At 42.3% G+C, this 22459-nt stretch overlaps 1 protein-coding gene across 4 annotated transcripts in view; it reads right to left on the bottom strand.

Moving 5' to 3' along the window:
- Clint1 (clathrin interactor 1) overlaps positions 1 to 22459 on the bottom strand; it is a 58485-nt gene that overhangs the window by 24471 nt on the left and 11555 nt on the right. For 3 of the 4 annotated variants that reach the window (XM_085830093.1, XM_085830094.1, XM_021176535.3), the window contains exons 2-3: positions 2157 to 2261; positions 1532 to 1628 (exon numbers count right to left, since the gene is read on the bottom strand). In XM_085830093.1, the coding sequence (XP_085686219.1) occupies positions 1532 to 1628; positions 2157 to 2261 (202 nt within the window). Of the gene's footprint in view, positions 1 to 1531; positions 1629 to 2156; positions 2280 to 22459 lie in introns of those variants that run through there. The other variant, XM_021176537.2, reaches the window with a different exon arrangement.

Genomic DNA, 22459 nt, shown 5'->3' on the forward strand with positions numbered 1-22459 from the left:
AGTGTCTGAGGCACCTAGCAATGATGGGCTGGGCTGTCATTAGGCAGCAGGCTCTTCACAAGGTGGTGACACAGCAGGAAACACTCATCTGCTTTTTCACCTGGAACGTCATTTCACTATGATTTCAGGTCTGAGGGTCTGTGCAGGGTGGTGACACTGAGGGCACAAACTCACACTTACTAGTAAGTAATCTGGGGGGGGGGGGGTTGAAACGGTTTTATCATGCCTCTCTGGATGGCCTCTAGCTCACGGTAATCCTCCAGCCTCAGCCACCTAAATGTTGAGAGTGTAGCCCTGTAGCCATCATATTCAGATTTCCTAATCTTTTGAAAAAGTACAACAATCTTTAAAAGCCCCCATTTTAGAAAAATTATACAATTTATAGAAATCTCAGAGAATTATTTTAGGAAAGAAACATCATAAAAATCACAGAATTTGCTGGACATGGTGCCACATGCCTTTAATCCTAATAGTTGGGAGGCAGAGGCAGACAGATTTCTAGTAGTTCAAGACATAGTCTATATACTTAGTTGGGCCAGCCAGGGCTACAAAGAGAGACTTTGTTCTCCCCAACAGCCTCACCAAATTACAACAGGGAGGAGGGCTGAAGAGAAGACTTAGTGGATAAAGTACTTACCATGCAAACACGGGTATAGAGGCTTGGATCCCCATCACCCACATAAAAAGCTGGGCAGGCCTGGCTGCCACCTCTAATTCTACTCTGAGGAGACAGGAACCCCAAGCAAGCTAGCTGGATCAGAAAGCTCCGAGTTCAGTGAGACTCTGCTCATAAAATGGAATGCCTGAGGAAGACACAGGAGCAAAGCTCTGGCCTCCCTTTACTTCCAAACACACATGCAAAGACACATTACACTCAGACACTCAACGACAGTAACAGTAACAACAAAATTCTAGTTAAAACAGGTTTTTAATTCTGAGAGTCAAAATGTGTCACGTTGCAAATGTGAGCACTGCTGTGGTCTGCCACGTGTGAGAGTGAATCCTTTTGGCATACAGCATGTTTTGAGAAGCAGGAAAACATGATTAACTAGAAAGACCATCACCTTGCTTTAGAAACACAGAATCAAAATTAAATGAATCCGAGGAAAAGGTCCACACACAGGTGAGAGCACAAGTCTGCACACCTCCCTCTCAGTCCCAGTCCCAGCTTACAGACTCCGCTGGACTAAATATTACTATCACACAACCACAATTAAACAAAGCTTTTCACAGAGGTGACAAACAGGAGACTGGTTTTTAATCTCAAATGTTCATGTAGCAAACTTGCATATGAGTAGAGATTCAATACTCAAAACACCTCAACAGATTTAGTAGGAAAAACTTTAAGAAACAATAAAAATCTTCAATATTTAGAAGAACATAAGTCTGAACACACTCTGTACTATGAAGGCTGTTTATGATTAGAAAACAGGAAGCAGACACGGCCACATCTTGGTGTGTCTCAGGAAAGTCTAGAAACTTAGTAGACTGCAGTCATGTCAACATTCGCTCTTGTAGGCTTCCACCATACCTTATAAACTCTTCTCCAGTTCTTTTTGTTGTCTTTTAGCATCCGGGACCAAAGCATGTTCATGAGTTCTGGGAACTGCTCATACATAAAGGTAGCCCTGAAAGAGAGGAGTTTCCTTAAGCATCTGTAGTAGGAAAACTCTGACAGTAGATGGCAGCCTTGCTCTAGGTTCTTTGGACTACCCAAACAGCTTAGAAAAAAAATAAGCCTAAATCAAATTTTAGTGACACTCCTCCTAAAACATGCTTCCTCTTATTCTTCACAACACATAGCACATCATGAGGAATCACGGTGCCATTCTGCAAGCTTTTCCTTCATGGCCTCAGTGCCCCACATTGTCACCAAGAAAAAAGTGTGTGTTTTTTTTTTTTTTACTTCAAATATTTTATACGTGTTCTTCAAAATTTGCAAGGAAAGCTATTAAGTCTCTAAACTTAGCGGACGCATCATTAAAAGCTAATTTTTAATGGGAATGGAACCTATATAAAACTTTCCACACCAATCAAAATGGATTATGCAGAACATATGGCTGATAGTTAAACAGGTTAAAACTGAAGGCAAAGTTCACTTTCTGTGTAAAGACACTTTGATTCTTTCTGTACTGTTGAGTCAAATTACCACTTACTTGGCAATCTCTCCCATGAGCTGCCCAGAAGGTCCCCAGGGATCATCATTCGTTGCTTCTCGAACCTTAGACTCAATCTCTGAATAATTCATAACCACATTGGTGCTGCAGAGGGGGAAAAATGCACATGTGTGCATGTGCACACACATACATATAGATACATAAAGATTAGCATCAAAACTGAGCAACACATGAAAACTTAATGATACTAACGTATGTCTTAATGACCCACATCTATGGAGTGGGGGGCAGCTCTGCTCACAGGCTACTCCAAAGACACCACATTACACACTTAAGTTATCTTAAGAATTTAGCTTTCAAGAATGCAGGGGAACGTCATCAGCCCTGGCCCAAGTCCAGGAGACATGGTCTGATCTCAAAGACAAACAGACACGCTCACGTCTATCACAGAGCCAGGATGTTCACCTTCTCTCTGCCTGTGCTTTACAAGAGGTCAGGTTTGTGTTTATAGGAATTCTGTTCTCTTACACTAAATTATAGTGGACAATTCTGTGTGACATTTAAAAAAGACATAATACAAAGAGAATTATTCTATAGCTGTTTAAAACTATTATCAACATTTCCTTCTGTATCAGTGTTTTTCTCTAACAAAAACTTAATTATTAGTTATTGTAAACCTCACACCTTCACTGGCTACATAATATTTTACTGGGAAATGATATTTAACTTTTCCTTGAGACTTCTAGTTTTTTGACAAGAACATGGGAGACAGAAAACCTGATTCCAATCCCATTTCATGAAGCAGTTTTGTTTTAACCTTGGTTTCAACTGTAGACTGGGAAGAGGCTATGTATACCTCAAAAGACAGCACAGAAAATGGTGTTGCTCTCCATGCTTGACAGACAGGTAATGCTCAGTTAATAACTGATAACCATCTTATAGCAAGAAGGAACGCTTTCAAAGGGTAAGACACAAGACAGCAAAACACTTGATTATTTTTTTAAACAGCCATGTGTATGGGATCTGAAAGAAGAAAAGCCATAAAAATGTGATAGAGTTCATGTGATGTATATAGTTCTAATTACTACTGAATGAGTGTTCTAACAGAGGAACACAGCAACTCAAATCTTTCACGCAAAATCAAAACTCATAAATGAGTGAATAAAATCAGATTTAGATAGCTACTACTCATATATCCTCCCTTCTTTTGCTATGTGGCTTTTTAAAAGTCATCAAAAGTTGTTTTCTAAATACGGAAGGATAGAGGCTCAGCGCTTTTAGACCTTGTCTGCTGCCATTCGTTCCTTCAAGTAGTTTAGCTTAGGTTAGCCACTGACAAACAGATGCACATCAGCACTGAGACAGTCACATATAGACGGTTGGTCAGGTCACAGAACAGACGGTGCGGCTCCTGCACTGACACCCACAACAGTGCTCTACCAAGAACAGTGTCCCCTGAATCCCAGGGACACTCTCTCCAACTGCACAACTAACGTGATAATATAACTAAAAGTTATTTCCTTAGGAGCCCACAACTTTTGGGGCTCTTGAAGACTCTTAATGAATTTTCCTAATATTCCAGAGATGATTCTGTTGACAACAATTTATATATAAATAATGGTGTTGCTCTTCTCCTTAATTTTTATCAACAATGGAAACAAAATGAAGGCAAGCCAGCCAAAACCAGATCTACAATTTAAGATAATACAAAATGATGGATCTGACACTTTTGTTTATTCTGATGGCTGAAGACTGCATGGTTGTGGGCAGCTAAAAGCATTCAAACGTAGCTGGGAAGATGAACCACACCAAACAGGGTTATAATCCACCTTTGCATTTTGTCACAGAGATCTCCACTAAAAGATGAAGGCGCCTGTACTCCATGTCCATGAAATATTTTCACCAGAGCATTCAGCAATGCTGGGGCTCTTGGAACACTACTTTCCTTGTTCAAGCTACAAAGGCCCGAGGGTCAAATGAGAGCCCTTCAAAGGCTCGTAGCTGAAGGCCTGTATGCTGGGGCGGTGGGTGTTTAGGAGAGATGGCAGAGATCCAGAAATTTAAGAATTTCCTCATTTCCTTAACTGAGAAACAACAGGAGTCATTAAAACATACCATTGGGTATAAAGGACATCCACAGAAGGATCATATACTGTACCAGGACAGCAAAAACCTAATACTTTCACGAGAATGCTGTTTTAAAGCTTTTTTTTTCTTCAATAAAACTGCTGCTTTCAAAAATGATCAAAAAATGAAGTTAATATCATAAAGAACTCTAGATTAAACATTTTTTTAAAGCTTCGTTAAGTCAGAAACAACAAGGAACCCTGTGTAGCACAGCCTCATTCCGTTTCATTTTAAAGCACCAATCTCTAAACAAAGGTAAACATAGCTTTTGACCCGCTGTTGTTTGGATAGCCCCAATCTTGGACCTATTCTTGACATCAATAACCTTCTAGAAAGGAAAAACAATTCCCTTTTAAAATAAAAATTAAAAACAATTAAAAATATTTACTTCCCCGTAGCTTAATTCTAAATCTTCCCAGGTCTGGGAGAGATTTATGTCCTTGATGATTTCCGTCACTAGAGGGGGCGACACACAAACTCCAAAGAAATGTCTGAACTTGGCTTTGCTGAAGAGCAGGAAAGCAGGCTTCCCAGCACTTGGGCAACTGCCAATCAAGTAATTTTTATAATTGTAGCATAAAAACATGCTTTACTAGAATATATCCACAGAGCAAAAGGGAAGAAGTGTGGGCACAACTCAGGTTCAGCTGTGAACGGAGGAGCACTGTGGTGGCAAGTACTGTTCCCACTCTGTCTTTTTTCCAAATGGGGTCAAACGGTTTGTATCTTCACAGAGCACCATCCTTCTAGTCTAAGCTTACAATTCAATGTTCTGTTATACGCAAGTGTACACATTTCACAGGAAGACAGACAGAAACAGACCCAATAACTTAGTTCCAAGCACCAGTTTCAAACTATACTATTTCCTTTATACTCCCTCAATTTCCCCAGTCCATCCTGATGAGCATTCTAGCCATGGGAAACAATACAATCCTACTAAAGTGCACACCAAATTCTGTGTGCCAGTTGCCTACGCTGTAACTGTTCTACAGAACACAGGACACTCCTTACACTTGAGGTGGTCTTTGGCTTGGATAGGTAAGTGCTGCAGCATATTGACTGAAGTTTGTACGCAGTGCTGTGGGAATAAGCCACGGAACAAATGCAAATGCCCACAACTGGAACAACACGAAAACCTGTACTGAGGAGGAAATGTACAACTAAGTCACCTCTTAAAGCATTGATCGCCTGAAGAACTTCCAAAGGACAGCTGAAAATCCAGTTTTGAAACAGTTTCGCTCCCTGATAAATACCAATCTTTACACTGGCGTAGTCACACCCCTGGAACACTTGTGAGACAATTATCAGGATCAAGAGGTTGAGGGCAGCTTGCACTATGCGACAAGCCCCTGCCTCAGACCACAATTTCTCTAAATGCTGCAGCACTCTAGTGAATACAGGACATCAAGGGCAACAGGCATTGTTCTGCCCAAGGGAACTTCTGTTGAAATCTTGTCTCAGTCACTGACTTTTATTTTTGGTTTGGTTTTTAGCATATATTAAATACAAAGTGTCTGATGAAGAAGAAAAAAGTGGAAGCTAGAAAGATGGCTCAGATGTTAACAGCACCTTCTGCTCTTACAGAGGATGGCTCAGTTCCCAATGCTCATGTTGTGCAGTCCATGCACAAGCTCCTGGAACTCCAGTTACAGGGGGCTTGATACCTTTTTCTGACCTTTTCTGGCACCAAGACACACATATAAATAAATAGTAAATCTTTTCTTTCTTTTTTTTATTGGATATTTTATTTACATTTCAATTGTTATCCCCTTTCCCGATTTCTCCTCCAGAACCCCCCGATCCCATCCATCCCATCCCCCCCACCCCGCTTCTATGAGGGTGTTCCTCCACCCACCCACCCACTCCCACCTCCCTGCCTTTGCATTCCCCTACACTGGGGCATAGAGCCGTCCCAGGACCAAGGGCCTCTCCTCCCATTGATGCTCGACAAGGCCATCCTCTGCTACATATGCAGCTGGAGGCATGGGTCCTTCCATGTGTACTCTTTGGCTGGTGGTTTAGTCCCTGGGAGCTCTGGGGGGCCTGGATGGTTGATATTGTTGTTCTTCCTATGGGATTACAAACCCCTTCAGCTCCTCCAGTCCTTTCTCTAACTCCTCCCTTGGAGACCCCATGCTCAGTCCAATGGCTGGCTGTGAGCATCCACTTAAGTATTTGTCAGGCTCTGGCAGAACCTCTCAGGAGACAGCTATATCAGGTTCCTGTCAGCAAGAACTTCTTGGCATTCACAACAGTGTCCGAGTTTGGTGTCTGTATAAGGAATGAACCCCCAAGGTGGGGCAGGCTCTGGATGGCCTTTCTTTCAGTCTCTGCTCCACACTTTGTCTCTGTATTTCCTACTGTGAGTACTTTGTTCCCTGTTCAAAGAAAGACTGAAGCATCCACACTTTGGTCTTCTTTCTTCTTGAACTTCATGTGGTCTGTGAATTGTATCTTGGGTACTCCAAGCTTCTGGGCTAATATCCACTTATCAGTGAGTGCATGCCATGTGTATTCTTTTGTGATTGGGTTACCTCACTCAGGATATTTTCTAGTTCCAGTAAATCTTTTCTTAAAAAGAGATAAAAAGTAATTTTTCTCCTCTCTTAGCTGTCAGTCGTCACATACAGAGGCATGAGAACAAGTTGCAGAAGCAGGCCCCTCTTTCCACCAGGGGGATCTCTAACAATACGCTGCAAGTGAGAAAAACTAGACTTCCTGAACAAAACCCTAACATGCTTGGTAGATAAAAACTGTCTACCTTTATGGTTTGAACACTGAAATGTCTTTAAAGACTCCTGACAGTGGGAGCAGTCTGTTATTTTCTCACTATGGGGTAGCCAATATTTACAACCAACTGCATTCTTATTTTGTCAAGATGAGACATTTTTGTGGGCAGTATACTTCAACTTATTGCATCTACAGAGTTCACAGAAACTATGTGTATGTATGGTTAAGGACACCGACTGAGGCCAGAAGAGGGCATTGGATCCCTGGAATTAACTCACGTTCTCTACAGGCACAAGTGCTCTTAACAGCTAGGCCATCTCTCTGGCCCCAGAGGTGACTTTGAGTCAGTTTTCCCAAGGCCCCCAGCCTGGAGATCTTCTTGATCTGTAAAATCAAACAGTAAGAGGCTGGGCTAAGAGACCTGTGCCCAACCGCAGAGAGCAGCACTGGGTCATGACAAAACTATAAACTATGTTTTTGTTATAAATTTCCCAGTTGTTTATTAAAATTTGAAACTTTGAACAGAAAGTTTAATAAGAAAGCACTGAGCCGGGCGTGGTGGCGCACGCCTTTAATCCCAGCACTCGGGAGGCAGAGGCAGGCGGATTTCTGAGTTCGAGGCCAGTCTGGTCTACAAAGTGAGTTCCAGGACAGCCAGAGCTACACAGAGAAACCCTGTCTCGAAAAACCACAAAAAAAAAAATAAAAAAATAATAATAAGAAAGCACTGTGCTTTAGGACTCATGACAGAGGTAACTGCAATGTCCCAGTATAATCTGTTCTCTACAGAAGGCCTATCAGCCACTGACACGAGATGATGGCACCATCTACTAGTTCTAGCCTGTCACTCTCTACAAATTCCAAGAGTGAAAAGTAAGCTGGGCAGGTTAACCTATGCCTATTATTCCAGCACCCACAAGTCAGCCTGGATGATGAACAGGAAGATGCTGTCAGGAAGGAAGGAAGGAAGGAGCAAGGGAAGAAGGGAAGGAGGGAGGGCAGGCATTTCAAAACCCTAGATTTCAACATGTACATTCAAGAAATTTGTTCCCCTGTTTATAAGATCACATACCTAACACTCTAGGAAAATTCCCACTATTTATTCTGTTATCAGCGTGAAGGAAGCAACACTAACCAAGCTCATGTATTAATTTCTGAGATTCATAAAAACCAATGTGTTCCTCTTTGTCTAAAGTTGTCCTAAAATGTAACTATAAGTCCTGTTCCCACAAGCCAACTTTCTGATTGCTGCCAATGGTGATTTAATCTGGCAAGTTTTCAGAGAAATCCTTGAGTAATTTATAAAACAGATGTGCAAAGACATGATATGAAAGGGACAAGCCAAGGAAACCATCCCAGTGTCAGCAGCTGTGGGAAGACAGGTCCCTTTCCTTACCCTTCAGGGGTGAGCAGCACTAAACAAGACAAGCTGCCGGCCCACCGGCCTGCCCGCAGCCCATGCTCAGGTCTTGCTAGGGCTCCAGGAACTACTCCAGGATGCATTAACAGCGGATACTGTGCATTCCTGTGTTCTCACTGTGCTACTTTGTTTTCACAACTATTCTGTACAAGACAGAGCAAAGCCATACATAGATTTGCCCCATCAGTGACTCAGAAGTTACGAAGGTGTCAATGTTTGTCTCTTGTATGTACCTACTGTTTGGGTCTCTAAACAAACCAATCACTGGTATGTCTCAGCTTCCTCATTCAGAAGGTCCCAAGGTGACTAAGAACATGTGCAAGGCAGTTAGTTAGCAGAGTTAATACCACTGTTTTTCAGGTGAGTTTCTCATTCTAGATAGGATTTATGGATTGAATATTAAATACTCTATTGGCTCATGTGTCGAAAGCCTGCACCCTGATGGTGGCAGTCTTTTAGGAGGCTCTAGAAATTACAGGAGAGGGCTGGAGAGATGGCTCAGTGGGTAAGAGCACCCGACTGCTCTTCCAAAGGTCCGGAGTTCAAATCCCAGCAACCACATGGTGGCTCACAACCATCCGTAACAAGATCTGACTCCCTCTTCTGGAGTGTCTGAAGACAGCTACAGTATACTTACATATAATAATAAATAAATAAATCTAAAAAAAAAAAAAAAAGAAATTACAGGAGATAAGTCCTCTCTGGAAGAAATTAGTCACCAGGGAAGGTCCTTGTGCCTGAATTGTCCTGTCTCTACTATCTGCCATACCATGTACCTCTGTGCTCCCTCTCCTTGTCACAATAGGCTGGCACTACTGAGACCATGAGCCAAAAGTTGTCTAGGTTGTCTGTCGGGTAAATGGTCACAAAGACAGAGAACCTGACAATGGTACCCCTCATAAGGAGGGACCATAAACATGTGCTAATCCATCTGTCTCACAAACAAATCATTGGCAGAGTGTAGGAGAGATGGCTCTCTGGTAGAATACATCCTTTTCTTGAATAGGGTTCTCCATCACCCTCTTCAGGCAACTCACAACTACTTGTAACTCCTGGTACTGACATCCTCTTCTGGACAAAGTAGGCAACTGCACTCACCCATAACATACACAGATATGCATACACATAATCAAAAGTTAAACTCAAATAGAAAAAAAAAACAATAGTTAGCAGAGGCTGGTAGTGTGGTTCGGTGGTACAGAACAAGGTCCTGGGTTCAATCCCCACCACCAAAACTAACCAACACCCAGAATAGCAGAATTCTGAGCTTTTAAAACATCCAAACCAATGTCCATGTTATCACTCCATGTAGTGTGTGGCTGAGCAAGGGGGTTTATACCTGCCACAAAACCTGGCTCCTTCCCAAAGACATCAACTATAGCAGGAAGTATCTGGAGTCACTGGTTCTTACTGTTTGGAACTCTGTTCACTCCCTAGAAGGAGTGCTGCTTTTATGACTTAGGCAAGCTTAAAGACCAGCCATCGTCACACAGGCTAGTGTCAGGACAGGGCAGTTACCGGTTTCCAGAGAGGCACCTTGCCAGTAAAGACTGGGAGGTCAAGCTCCTCATGGCTAGCAAAACCAAATATATTACACACACACACAAAAAAAAACAGAGTAAAAAGTAACTCCCACGTGGGCAAAATTTTAACTCTTAAGAAATCCCTCCAGCACTCGGGAGGCAGACCAGCACTCGGGAGGCAGACCAGCACTCGGGAGGCAGACCAGCACTCGGGAGGCAGAGGCAGGCGGATTTCTGAGTTCAAGGCTAGCCTGGTCTACAAAGTGAGTTCCAGGACAGCCAGGGCTATACAGAGAAACCCTGTCTCGAAAAACCAAAAAAAAAAAAAAAAAAAAAGAAATCCCTACTCGTGTCGGGAGTGGTGGCACGCACCTTTAATCCCAGCACTTGGGAGGCAGAGGCAAGCGGATTTCTGAGTTCGAGGCCAACATGGTCTACAAAGTGAATTCCAGGACAGCCAGGACTATCCAGAGAAACCCTGTCTCGAAAAACAAACAAACAAATAAACAAAAAATACAACAACAACAAAAAAGAAATCCCTACCCGAGAAAGAGTTCTCACAAAGAAAAATTATATGAAGAAGTTTAACAACTAACATACAAAGGAAAAAGACTCAAAGAACCAAAACCACATCAAAGCTCCAAACAAAACAAAATGCCAGTAAGTAGAGTGGGCGATGGGTGAAGGCTGTTCTGTTTAGTATTATCTAGACAATGAAAAAAGATGCACTTTTTTTAAGAAAAAAACAAAAAACAAAAAAACAAAACAGTATTACAACTTGTCTCATTTTCTATGCAAATGTTTGATGGCTGGACAGACACAGTAGTGCTGGGAACCAGCCCAGCTCCTTGTCTGCAGATGGAAGACTGCGTCCACTGTTCTCATCCTTTGGCCAGAACATCTGGCCATGACCAGAACACTAGTCCCTAGAGATGACAGTCACAACCCTGAGCCATTTCTGTTTCCCACCTTTTAAAACTCTTACTTTTCTCAGAAACTTTAAAGATCTTCAGTCATTTTATTTTCTCTGAAGCAGTGGTCTACACAGTTCTGCGAAAACTGTCACTGGGGACTGACTACAGGTGCTCCCTGGGGAGCTGGGCAGCGCTGGCTACAGAGAAACTTCCCAACTGCCCCGCTTCCCAGCATCTTGCCTGGTCTAATGGCTCCTCCTTGGGCCCCAAAAGGAACAGCAGTGTACATTCCTCAAACTTCTGAGACATTTCTTTCCTGGAACAATCTTTGTGGGTTTTTTTGTTTGTTTGTTTGTTTGGTGTTTTTTTTTTTTTTTTTTGGTTTTTAGAGACAGGGTCTCTCTTGTAGCCCTGGCTGTCCTGGAACTCACTCTGTAGGTCAGGCTGACCTCAAACTCAGAAATCCGCCTGCCTCTGCCTCCCAAGTGCTGGGATTAAAAGCATGTGCCACCACTGCCTGGCTGGAACATTCTTTAAGTGTCTTCAAACTCACTTTAGTAGACTGTTGCAAACACAAGTGCCTTCTTCAAGCCATCAAATACAAAATACGCTTCCATTCCACTACTCTTAGTTCAACCCTGAACACACATGATGGAAGAAGAACAACGCTCTTCATGTTGTCCCTGACATCCAAGTGTGTGCCATGCATGGTGTGCTTATGTGCATGCATACACCTGTGCACATATATACAAAATTTAAGGTAAAATAAGTTCTATTTAACTCTTGGCTAAGATTTCAGCCTTTTAAGTTGCTTCAAGTCTCATCTATTTTTGGTGTAGTTTGAAAACGTTGCCTGCTTGCTGACTTCACGTACTTACCTTACTTTGTATTGACATATAACTGTGCACACATGCAGTACATGCTTTGTTGCAGTTACACACTGGGTAAGGTTTGGCACAACCATCCTTGTGGTGAGACCCTCAAAAGCCCTGTTCTGACCACTCCAAAGCACCTGTTAGTCAGTGATACTGCTGTGCAAGCATTCAGCAGAACTTCTTTCTCTTTCTTTCCCGTTCCTGTAATGATAATTGTGTTGAGGATCAAACCTAAGACCTTCTACATGCTGAGCAAGTGCTCTTAATATTGAGCTACACTACCAGCACCTCTTTTTCTGAGACAGTCTCCTTGTATAGCTCAGGCTTACCTGGAACTTGCTACTTAGCCCAGGCTGGACCACCAGCTGAAGACTAGGATTACAGAAGTGTATTTCTGTAACAAAAAACCTATCCCCCCTTTTATTCACCTTCCTGTTTTCCCAGTCTCTGGTAATCTCTGTCCTCTCTACTCTCCACTTTTGTAGCCAGCTTCTCACAATGCAACAGCAGAGAGGCATCAGGAGTCTTTGAGTCTAATCTCCCTCACCATGTCCTCCAGTTTCACCTATGCTACTGTATAAGTCAAAAATCTTCTTCTTCATGTCTGCAGAGTATCCCATGGTGGATATATGCATTGTCTTCATGTAGTTACTGCAAGACACAGTTGATCTCATGCTATGAAAGCTTCAATAAACATATGTGCTACTTATCTCTCCACCTGTAAGTAGCGCTAGTGAGTCTGATGTGCATGGCTGTTTCTCCCATATGTACGCATGTGCACCATGTGCACACCTAGTTCCAAAGGAGGCCTAAAGGAGACCTAAAGAGGGCGTCAGATCCCCTGAATCTGAAGTTATACAGGTGGTAGAAATTGAACCCTGGTTCTCTGGGTAGAGTTCACTGGTTAGTTACTGAGACTTTTTTTTTTTCCCCTCAAGACAGGGTTTCTCTGTGTAGCCCTGGCTGTCCTTGAACTCAGAAATCTGCCTGTCTCTGCCTCCTGAGTGCTGGGATTAAAGGCGTGTGCCACCACGCCCGGCAAGACATTTTTCCAAACCATCTATGCCTAGCTTCTGCTTTCATCTGCTATTCTCTAATGGTGGTGCTAGCTCACTTCACAGCAGCCAAAGAGCACCACCTCCCCAACATGTGCACTGGATCTCTCTACCCTACCCTCTGCTTTCTTTATCCCTGCTGTTGCAACTGGGCTTTCTTTAAACTCATCTGCTTATTTTTCTGTAAACAGTCCCCTCTCCTTATTTTACACTGGGTGTAAAAATAACAAAACAGAACAAAACAGCAAAAACATTTAACCTTTACTCCAATCCCTTCAAAATTCTTATATTTTAACTTTGTAGTTTTAACTTCTAGCCTTCACTTAATCATTTTATGCCAAACACCCTCCCCTTCATTTTGTTCTAATTTTATATGGCACAGCTGAATAGACAGACAAGGAACTACTCAGAAATGGAATGGATGGGTGGACGGGCCCTCCACATGGCTTGACTCTGGACAGCAGTGCTTCTGTGGGCTCTGCCCCCCTCCCCCCCCCATGAAGAGGTATAATGTTGTTCACAGATGCCAATTAAATATCCATGTGATGTTTGCAAAAGAATCAACTTCATCAAGTTCCAAGAGTGAAAATGATTATAAAATGATATTTTTCTCTGTGTTATTTGACACGCAGCAGCATAGTTCAGGGACTGTTAGAAGCCTGGGCAGGCTACATGCAATAGCTAGAATGCGTACAGCCTACTCATGTACTCTGTATTAATAAGAATACCGGCTTTCCTCTCTGACCAAGGAACAAGCTACTTCCTTTTAACATGTAGTGGTGGCCATGTTAGCGTCCTCCCTCACACGCTGTTGTCTTCTTGCATCCAAGGACAATCCTGTTCAGGGGAAGAAAGAACCCGAGCACCCCCGGTCACGTTCCTCACTTTCTCCATCGACAGTCCACATACTTTCGGGTCCTAAGTACCTCTAACATGGTCTCTCTGCTTCTTCCCTCCCACACCAGCACTCCTTAGTCTAGCGCCTTCTTTCTTTGCCTGAAAGCCTCCCAACTAGTTTCCCTGCTTCTATGAACAACTTCTCTCCAGGCTAGAGCCAAAGGGAACTCTTGGTCGCACACAGCCCCACTTAGCTAGCCAAGGTCCCCTTCCTGCTTTCACCTTAAAACCCAAGTTCCTTGACACGAAGCACGACTCTCGCTGGAGTTACCAACTTACTTCTCCAGCCTCATTACTCAACAACCATCAGGTTGCTCGGGTTTTCTAAGTCTTTGTTTTTAAGTCCTTTGCTCCAGAGTCAACTATATCGTCATCTAGCATTTATAAATGCCACTTCCTCCAAAATGTCTTCCTATAGTGCCCCAAACAGGGAGATCATCTACCTACTCCTGCCATTTACAACTGAACTGAAACAAAAGCAAGTGTCCTGTGGCAAGCCTGTTTGTTTGATTTTTTTTTATGGGCCTGTCTTTCCCCTGCCTTGGACTATGACACGGTATTGTGCTTACGTACTGGAACCAGCTCAGTGATGGCAAATACCAAATCTTTACTGGACAGCCAACCTCAAAACAATGAACGAACAAACAAAAAAATGAGGCTATGAATGAAAAGGACAGACCAGGAGATGGGGCAGAGGAGTAAAAAGCTGACTGAACTGTCTCTTAGGAACAAAGTGCTGAAGGAGAAGCAACGAAAGTAGCTTCCATCTGCAATAGCACAGGCTGATAGAATGCAAGGAAGCACTGAAAATGCCAGTGAACCCAATGAATGGCCTACAAAGAAAGTTGCCTATTAGGCAGTTGGTTTGGAATTTCTTTGGTTTCAACGAAAGTTCAGTCATCTGATACCAAGCCTACACTAGTTAGAGAGGTTCAAGGAAATACACAAAGATTTGGTTCAAATGTCTCCCCAATTTGTGAAGATGCTAATAAGGTGAAAGAGAGCAAAGTCACTACGAACTGTGTCAAGTTCAGCTGCAACCAGAACCACAGACAATAGGGAAAAAACAGCTCTAATCCCGTGGTTTTCAACTCTTCCTAATGCTGCGACTCTTTAATACAATTTATGTTGTGGTGACCTCCAACCATAAAATTATTCTTGTTGCTACTTTATAATTCTTAATTTTCCTACTGATATGAGTCAAAATCTGATGCGAAGGATACCTGAGAAAGGATCATTTGACCTCTCATGGCCCACTAAGTCTTCTGATGAAAAGTTCTTGACAAAATCTGATCTCTAGTGCTGTCCATTTCTGATCCTCCTTGGTTCTGTGTCCCTAAGTGCAATCAAATGATCTTGGCTCATAATGGAGCTAGTCTCCCAAGTACACCCAGGAGCCAGCAGAAATCTGACACTTTCTGGTTAAGCTTTAAGGTTGCTGTTAATTATGAGGTAGTAGATGTGGGGTGGGGGGATTCATCCCAATTCTTTGTGAACTCCACACTTGCAAAGTGACCAAGACACTAACATGTACCTGCAACCCTAAAACCAACATTCACATGCTGTCCTGACATGTCTGTGCAAGGCAGTGTCCACCACACTGTTTCTCAGCTGAGGTCAAAGATAACACCATACATACCCTCCCCTCCTTCACTCCGTACAGTTCTTCCTGTTGTCTACTCAGTATCACATTTCCATGATTCTGTTTAAACAGCCCACAAAGGCACTACAGAAGTGCTGTCCAGTAATGCTCTAAGTTAAAGAGGGTTGAACAGTGATGACAATGAGCCAATATTCACATAGATACTATATATAAAATGTCTTACATCAGGAATATATTTATAAGAGGTTAGAGATCAAATGGAGCACAGGCTCCAAAAACCTAACTCTATCTTTTTACCTAGGAGTAAGGACTTGGTTCTTGCTAATTCTGTTGATGACAACTTTACAAGACCTAACGTTAAAGGACTGACTGCTATATCTTATGCACTTGGGTCTCTCTCAGCACCTAACAATGTATCCTTTACTGTGGCTTAAGTTCAATTACTAGCACCAAAAACATATAAATGGCCACTTACAGACTGACTTGAGAAGTGTAAACATAAGATGAAGTTATGTTGTCTTAGACAGAGGTGGACTGGAAGGTAAGAGAGGAGAACACTCCTAGCCCAAGCACAGAGGGTGGGGTGGGGCTGCTGATGCTGTCTTAAAGCCGATCCGGGGTTGTTGGTGTTTAGATGGAGTTTGCTCTCTTATCTGAATTACCTCAGTGACAGGAGCTGCGTTTCTCACAGAAACCCTGAAGAATGAAGTTGGAATTCTACAACTTAAAGGGAGACCTGAACATTCATTAAGCCTCCTCCTTCCTCCTGCTCAGTGTTAGGTAAAGAGCCAGGCCCCATCATGGATGTGGTTTCACACACAGAGACTCTCTCATGCCTCGTTCTTTACATGGAAGCTTGTTTACTGAAATACTTCTACACTGGAACTGTGCTCTTCTCTGCACAATCTGTTCCCATGGAAGAACGGCACAAAGCTGCCACTGCCTGTAGAGCAGAAATAAAATATTCTTAGGTTCCCTCCAGAGCACAGCAAACCAACGGTAAAGCACAGCATCTCTGGCTTCACTTTCTTCCCTGTAACATGGCTGTGCTTGTTGTTTACTGTTGGTTGTTTTTAAAATATATAAATATGGTGGTTAAGAGTGCTTGCTGCAGGCCAAAGGAGGACATAAAGAGACGGGGAGATGAGTAGGAGTGGAGTGGGGTGCATGTTCACAAAGAACCAGTAAAAAGTTAAAAAAGAAAAGAAAAGGAAATAAAAGAGTGCTTGCTGTTCTTCCAGGGACTCAAGTTCAGTTCCCAGCACCTACATCAGGTGGCTCACAATTGCTTTAAGCTCCACAAGATCCATCCCCTCTTCTGGCCACTTTGGACATCTATATGCAGTGTTGAGGTGGTGTAAGGAAGAATGGCTCCCAGTGGCTCATACATATGAGTATTTTAGTCACCAGGGAGTGGCACTACTTGTGAAGGACTAAGAAGTATGGCCTTGCTGGAGGAAGTGTGTCACTGGGTGAGGACTCTGAAGTTTCAAAAGCTCAAGCCAGACCCAGTCTCTCTCCCTGCTGCCTATGGATCAAGATGTAAAACTCTCAGCCACTTCTCTCGCTCCATGCCTGCATGCTGTGTATTTCCATCATGATGTTAGTGGCCTAAACCTCTCAATCTGTAAGCCAGACTCCTATTAAATGCGCTCTCTCTCTCTCTCTCTCTCTCTCTCTCTCTATATATATATATATATATATATGTATGCACACACACATAGAGTAAATTTTTAAACATTATTTTTTTTTATTTATTTATAGTCTAGTCATGCCCCCCCCACCTCCTTCCTCCCACAGCTCCTCATCCCATTCCTCCTCCCCGTTGCCTCTGAGAGGGTGCTCTTCCCAGGCCTCTCTCTTCCCAGGGGCCTCAAGTCTCTCAAGGATTAAGCAAATGCTTTCTTTTGTAAGAGTTGCCTTGGTCATGGTGTCTTTTTACAGCAATAAAACACAGATGGGTGTGTGTTTCCTGTGTGTGTGTTTACATACAAATAAAAAGTATAAATCTTTAATCCACAGAGCTCTACTAGAGAGGAGGACTGTTTAATCCCCGAAGGTAGGTACTATCATTATCTCTATTTTACACACAAAGTAAACCGAAGTATAAGGAGGTGAAAGTCTCTCACTCGTCACACAACCATTAATCAGTGTGCTGAGGACCCAAGCTCAGGTAGTATGGCTCTAGAGACATTGTTGTTCAGTGTTATGTCACAGACGTGATTTCAACAACCCTCCCCAGACAATATACAAGTCAGCACTAGGACTAATGGACATGTTTCACTCTCTTGCTTTTCTTTTCTTTCTCTCTATTCTTTTTAAAAGCGTATTTTTTCTATGTATATAAATACACTGTAGTTATCTTCAGTCACACCAGAAGAGGGTGTCAGATCCCATTACAGATGGTTGTGAGCCACCATGTGGTTGCTGGGATTTGAACTCAGAACCTTTGGAAGAGCAGTCAGTGCTCTTAACCGCTGAGCTCTCCCTCCAGCCCCATAAGCATCTTACAGTCCTCAGGACAAATTCAAATCCCACCCACGTCCCTATAAGCACTCGGCTTCCCTGCTCACCCCTGCTCACTCCCCTGTGGTAGTCCTCTTCTTCTCAGGCATACCGGAAGCACCATTTCCTCAGAAGGGAAAGCCCCCACCTATTTCACTATTCAGCCTCTTCCCAACTCTTCCTGATTGTCTAGTGTGCCTTAAGATGTATTTTTATTTCTATGCATATGTCATATAAATTATAAATGCCTGCTTCTCTGTCTATCACATCTGCAGTGCCCACAGTGGCTGAAAGAGGGAGTTAGATTCCCCTAGAAGAGGAGTTACAGGTGGTGTTGAGCCAGCTGATGAGGGTGTGGGAACTGAGCCCAGGTCCTCTACGACAGCAAGTGCTCTTAAACTCTGAGCCAGTTCCAGACCCAACTACTGTTTTCATTTGTGCCTCTACCTAAATATTTTTACAACTCAAGTATCCAAAAGAGATCTAGGTAAAAGATAATTATTCATTCGATAAACTTTCCTACAGTTTCCTGTATTCCTTGTTACATTTTGTTCCTTGGGATGTGGGCATTTGACAGGAGATACATGCCTTTTATCTGAGTTACTCATCACAGATTACATAAGTATCAAGAACAGAAATAAAGGACAGGTGAGATGGCTCAGAGGGTAAAGGTATTTGCTGCTGAGCCTGACAGCCCAAGTAATCAGATGGTAGAAGGAGAGAACTAAGTCTCACAAGCAAGTACACACATCCTCCTCCCCCTCCTCCACCACCACCACCAACAAAACAACCAAATCAACAAAAGACAAACTTTTCAGGGACAGGTTCCATATAGAATTTGTGTCTAGAATTGCAAAGTCCTGGATTTGATTCCTAAGTACAGTTCCTTACATATGTGTGCACACTTTATATTCACTCATCATTTCATGATTATCTACCAAATGAGCAACATCTGTAGTTCAAGCTCTCTTATTTAAGGTTTTGTTTTATTTGTTAATCTAACATCACACAGTGCACAGATGCAGGTCAGAGGACAACTCCCTAGAGTTGGCACTCTCCTTCCACCTTTACAGATTCTGAGATTAAACCTGGGTTGGAAGGCTTGCATGATAAGCTCCCTTATCCTCTGGGCCATCTTCTTGGCCCAGCTCTTCTAGTCTTAACATTTATGTTAAAATTAAGAAACTGGGGCTAGGGAGGCTGGGACAGAAACATTGCCAGTTCAAGGCAAGCCTGGGCTACAAAATAAGAATTCATAATGCCCCAGTTTCAGCCTCCTGAGTACTGGCACACTCATATTTCTTAGTTGCTGGGAAAATGCTATTCCAACATATAACCAGCTCCTCTCCAACTTTACTCAAAATGATTTCACATTCCAAATGAGCTCTATGTTTAGTTTGGAAGGGAAGTGCAATATGTAACCTTAGACTATCTACAGATACACTGTCAATTCTTCCTTACACAAACTTCAGGAACAGCTACTTCACACTTGTAGTTGCTAAATGAAGTGCCAACACAGAGCATTCTAATTAGAGCACTGCTGCCATAATTGAGACTCTTACTGAGTCATCAGTTAAAGCTAAGGAGGTCGCAGTGCTACAGGAGTGCTCAACACAGGTGTGAGCCCGGCCAGCAAGTGCTACTAGCAGCAGCAGCTTCTCCGAGAGCGCTATATTGACATCATCAGGATAAATATGCTTTGATTGTTGTCTGTTCATACCTAATTGATTTAAGGAAAGCAAATCATGTTGCTGTGGGGGAAAAAAAAGGAGGAAACAGATACACAAATGTGCTCTTATCCTCTGAGCCTCTGCAATGTAAAAGAAAAAAAGGCAGGCTAAGGATGTTGTTTAATCGGTGGAGTGCTTGCAGGGTATGAGCACGTTTAAAAAAGGGGGGGGGGAGGCACAATTTAAATAGCATTCTTTCATTCCAAACAGAATATGTGTCTATAGACACATGGCAAGATGGTTCACAGAAAAGCATGTGGATGCTGGCCGGTATGGACAAGGGAAGGGGTCCAGAAATGTTCCTGTCATAATTCTTTGAACTTTCATTTCAAAATACAAAGTTTTTTTTTTTTTTAAATAGGGACATTGGCTGCTAGATAGTGTCTTCTAGACATGACACAGAGGCTGCGCCCATGAAATCTTAACAGTATGGTTGCTGAAACAAGACATCCACAGTTACACCACCTGTTGACACACCAATGTGGACCAGAGAAATTTCACAAGGCCCTACGCTAGATGAAGAAATACAGGCAATCAATATGCTGAGCAAGGGAGAGTAAGTTTTCTCCAAGGACAAAAGGTCTCCTGGGAGATTTTCTAAACCCAAGTGGTCAGCCTTAAATACATACACATATGAGCAACACCAAAGAGATTCAGGTTATTTTTACATATATACAAATACATATGCAGACACACACACCTGGGTGTGTGTGTCTGTATATGTAAAAATAATAGTTATAGAAAAGGTCATGTATTCAGAAGGATAAAGGAGATGGATGGGAGAGAGGAAAGGGTAGAAATGACGTAAGTAAAGCACTCATATATGAAATTCTTGTTTTTAAATAAAAGGGAGGCTGGAGATTTGACATGGAGGGCAAGAGCACATCTTGCTCTTGCAGAGGACCTGGGTTCAGTTCCCAGCACTATGTGGTAGCTCACAACCATCTGTAACTCCAGTTCTGAGGGCTCTGACACCCTCTACTAGTCCCCAGTGAGTGTGTGTGATCACACACACCCTATTTAAAAATTAAAGTTAAAAATCAAATCAAATCAGGAGCAAGGGATATAGCCTAGTTGGCAGAGTGCTAACCTAGCATGCATGAGGCCCTGGGTTCTACCTACAGCACCATATCAAACCAGAAGTGCTAGCAGCGTGGAGGTGGATCATCACAAGTTCAAGATCCTTGGTGAGACATTACCTTTTAGGATAGCCTGGGCAATGTGAGAAAGTGCCAGGATTGCCCATCTGGCAGTGTACTAGGTTCTACTGAAGAGTTTAAAATGATCAGTTTATGTTACATGACCAATCTCAATAATGCTGAATGCACAATTAGCTGCTTTTCTTTAGACTGAAAAAAAAAAAAAAAAAGACCCTTGAAGTATTATTCTCTACAAGGGGTATCATTTTAAACTGTTTGACAAACAGATCAAATATCCAAGGCACTTTTAAAAAGTGAATATAGTTTAAGAACTTTATTTGCATGATAGATTCCAATTCTAGTTTTTACAAGCATAATAAAGCAGCCACTACAGCATATTTAATAGTAAAATTGCTGCATTTAAAAGAGGTGGAAATGTTATAAAAGTAGCATATTGTTTGTAATGTATTATGTATGTATGTATGTATGTATGTATGTATACGGTTTCACTATGTAGCTCTAGCTGATGTAGAATAGACTGGCCTCAAATTCAGAGACTATGCCTCCCAAGGTTTATAGAAAAGCATTAAAGGTTTGTGCCTCCATGCCTGGGCAAATAAATTTTAAATTCCTTTGAATTAAAACTAACCTGAAAACAAAAACAAAAACACCGTCATTAAGTAACTTAAAAACCTTCGGGTCATAACTTTAAAAACGGATTAACCCGTGGGGGTAAGTGTGGATATGTAGAAGCCAGTGGGCAAAATTTGAGGAAGTTGGTTCTCTTCTGCTACAGTGCAGGTTCTGGGAACTGAACTAGATTATCAGGCTTGGTGACAAGGACCTCTGAACTACCCTGATGACCATGGGTTATAATTTTTAAAGCTACTTCAAAATGACAGCTCAGAAAACTGAAGAACAAAAATCTACTGAGAGCACCATGGTAAATCTTTCCCCAGTACACCAGGTCATTTAATCCTCTAACAGATCCACTGGTGAGCTACACCCACTTCACACAGAAGTAGCTGTCCCCCTTTCCTATGATTCTAACCACATCTCATGAAAAAATAAAACTGAAGCCTAGATAAATCTGGTCAGCTTTGGCACAGTCATTCTTTTTAAGGTGGTACCTTACTTAAAGCATTATGCTCAAGTAGTTTTATCAAATGTATTATCTCACTGTAAGGATAGATAAAAACCTAAAACAACTTGGACAATTGAGCCTTCCAAGGAAAGCCATGTAGCAGAATGAACATCAAACATCCTGCAGATGGGAGGCAGGAGATTCTCTTTGGCAACAGCAATGCCCCACACGGTAGTTTGATTCTATCTTATAAACTGTTGCCACGACTGTTCAATTAATTTTAGATACAGTACCAAATATCAACACTAAATTGGCTGTCTACAATCCTAAAACACTCTCAACAAAAAGACAATAGGAAATCTGTACTTTAACAGGGCACTGTTCACTTCTGTGAACCCAAACAGGTCTTGTGTAGATCAGGCTAGCCACAAACTTGTTAGTCAGCCAAGGCTGACCTTGAATTCCTGATCCACCTCCCAAGTGTTAGAATTACAAGTGTGTGTCACTGTACTCAGCTTCTTTTTTTACTTTTACCTGTGATTAAACTCATATATTAGCAAATCTTCAAGACTTTTTTTTTTCTTTTGGCATAGTAGCTAACAAGGTAAAATAACAAAATAACTACTTCAAGTTATTGACTTTGGACTATTGTTGAAGGCAGAAGGGGACATCCTGTCCTTCCCACCCAGTGCTCACTGCTATCAACAGAGACTTGGACTATCTGGGAGCAGCTTATCACA

Source organism: Mus caroli, unplaced genomic scaffold (assembly GCF_978045245.1).
Source record: "Mus caroli unplaced genomic scaffold, Mus_caroli_1 scaffold_13, whole genome shotgun sequence".
Classification (NCBI taxonomy): domain Eukaryota; kingdom Metazoa; phylum Chordata; class Mammalia; order Rodentia; family Muridae; genus Mus; species Mus caroli.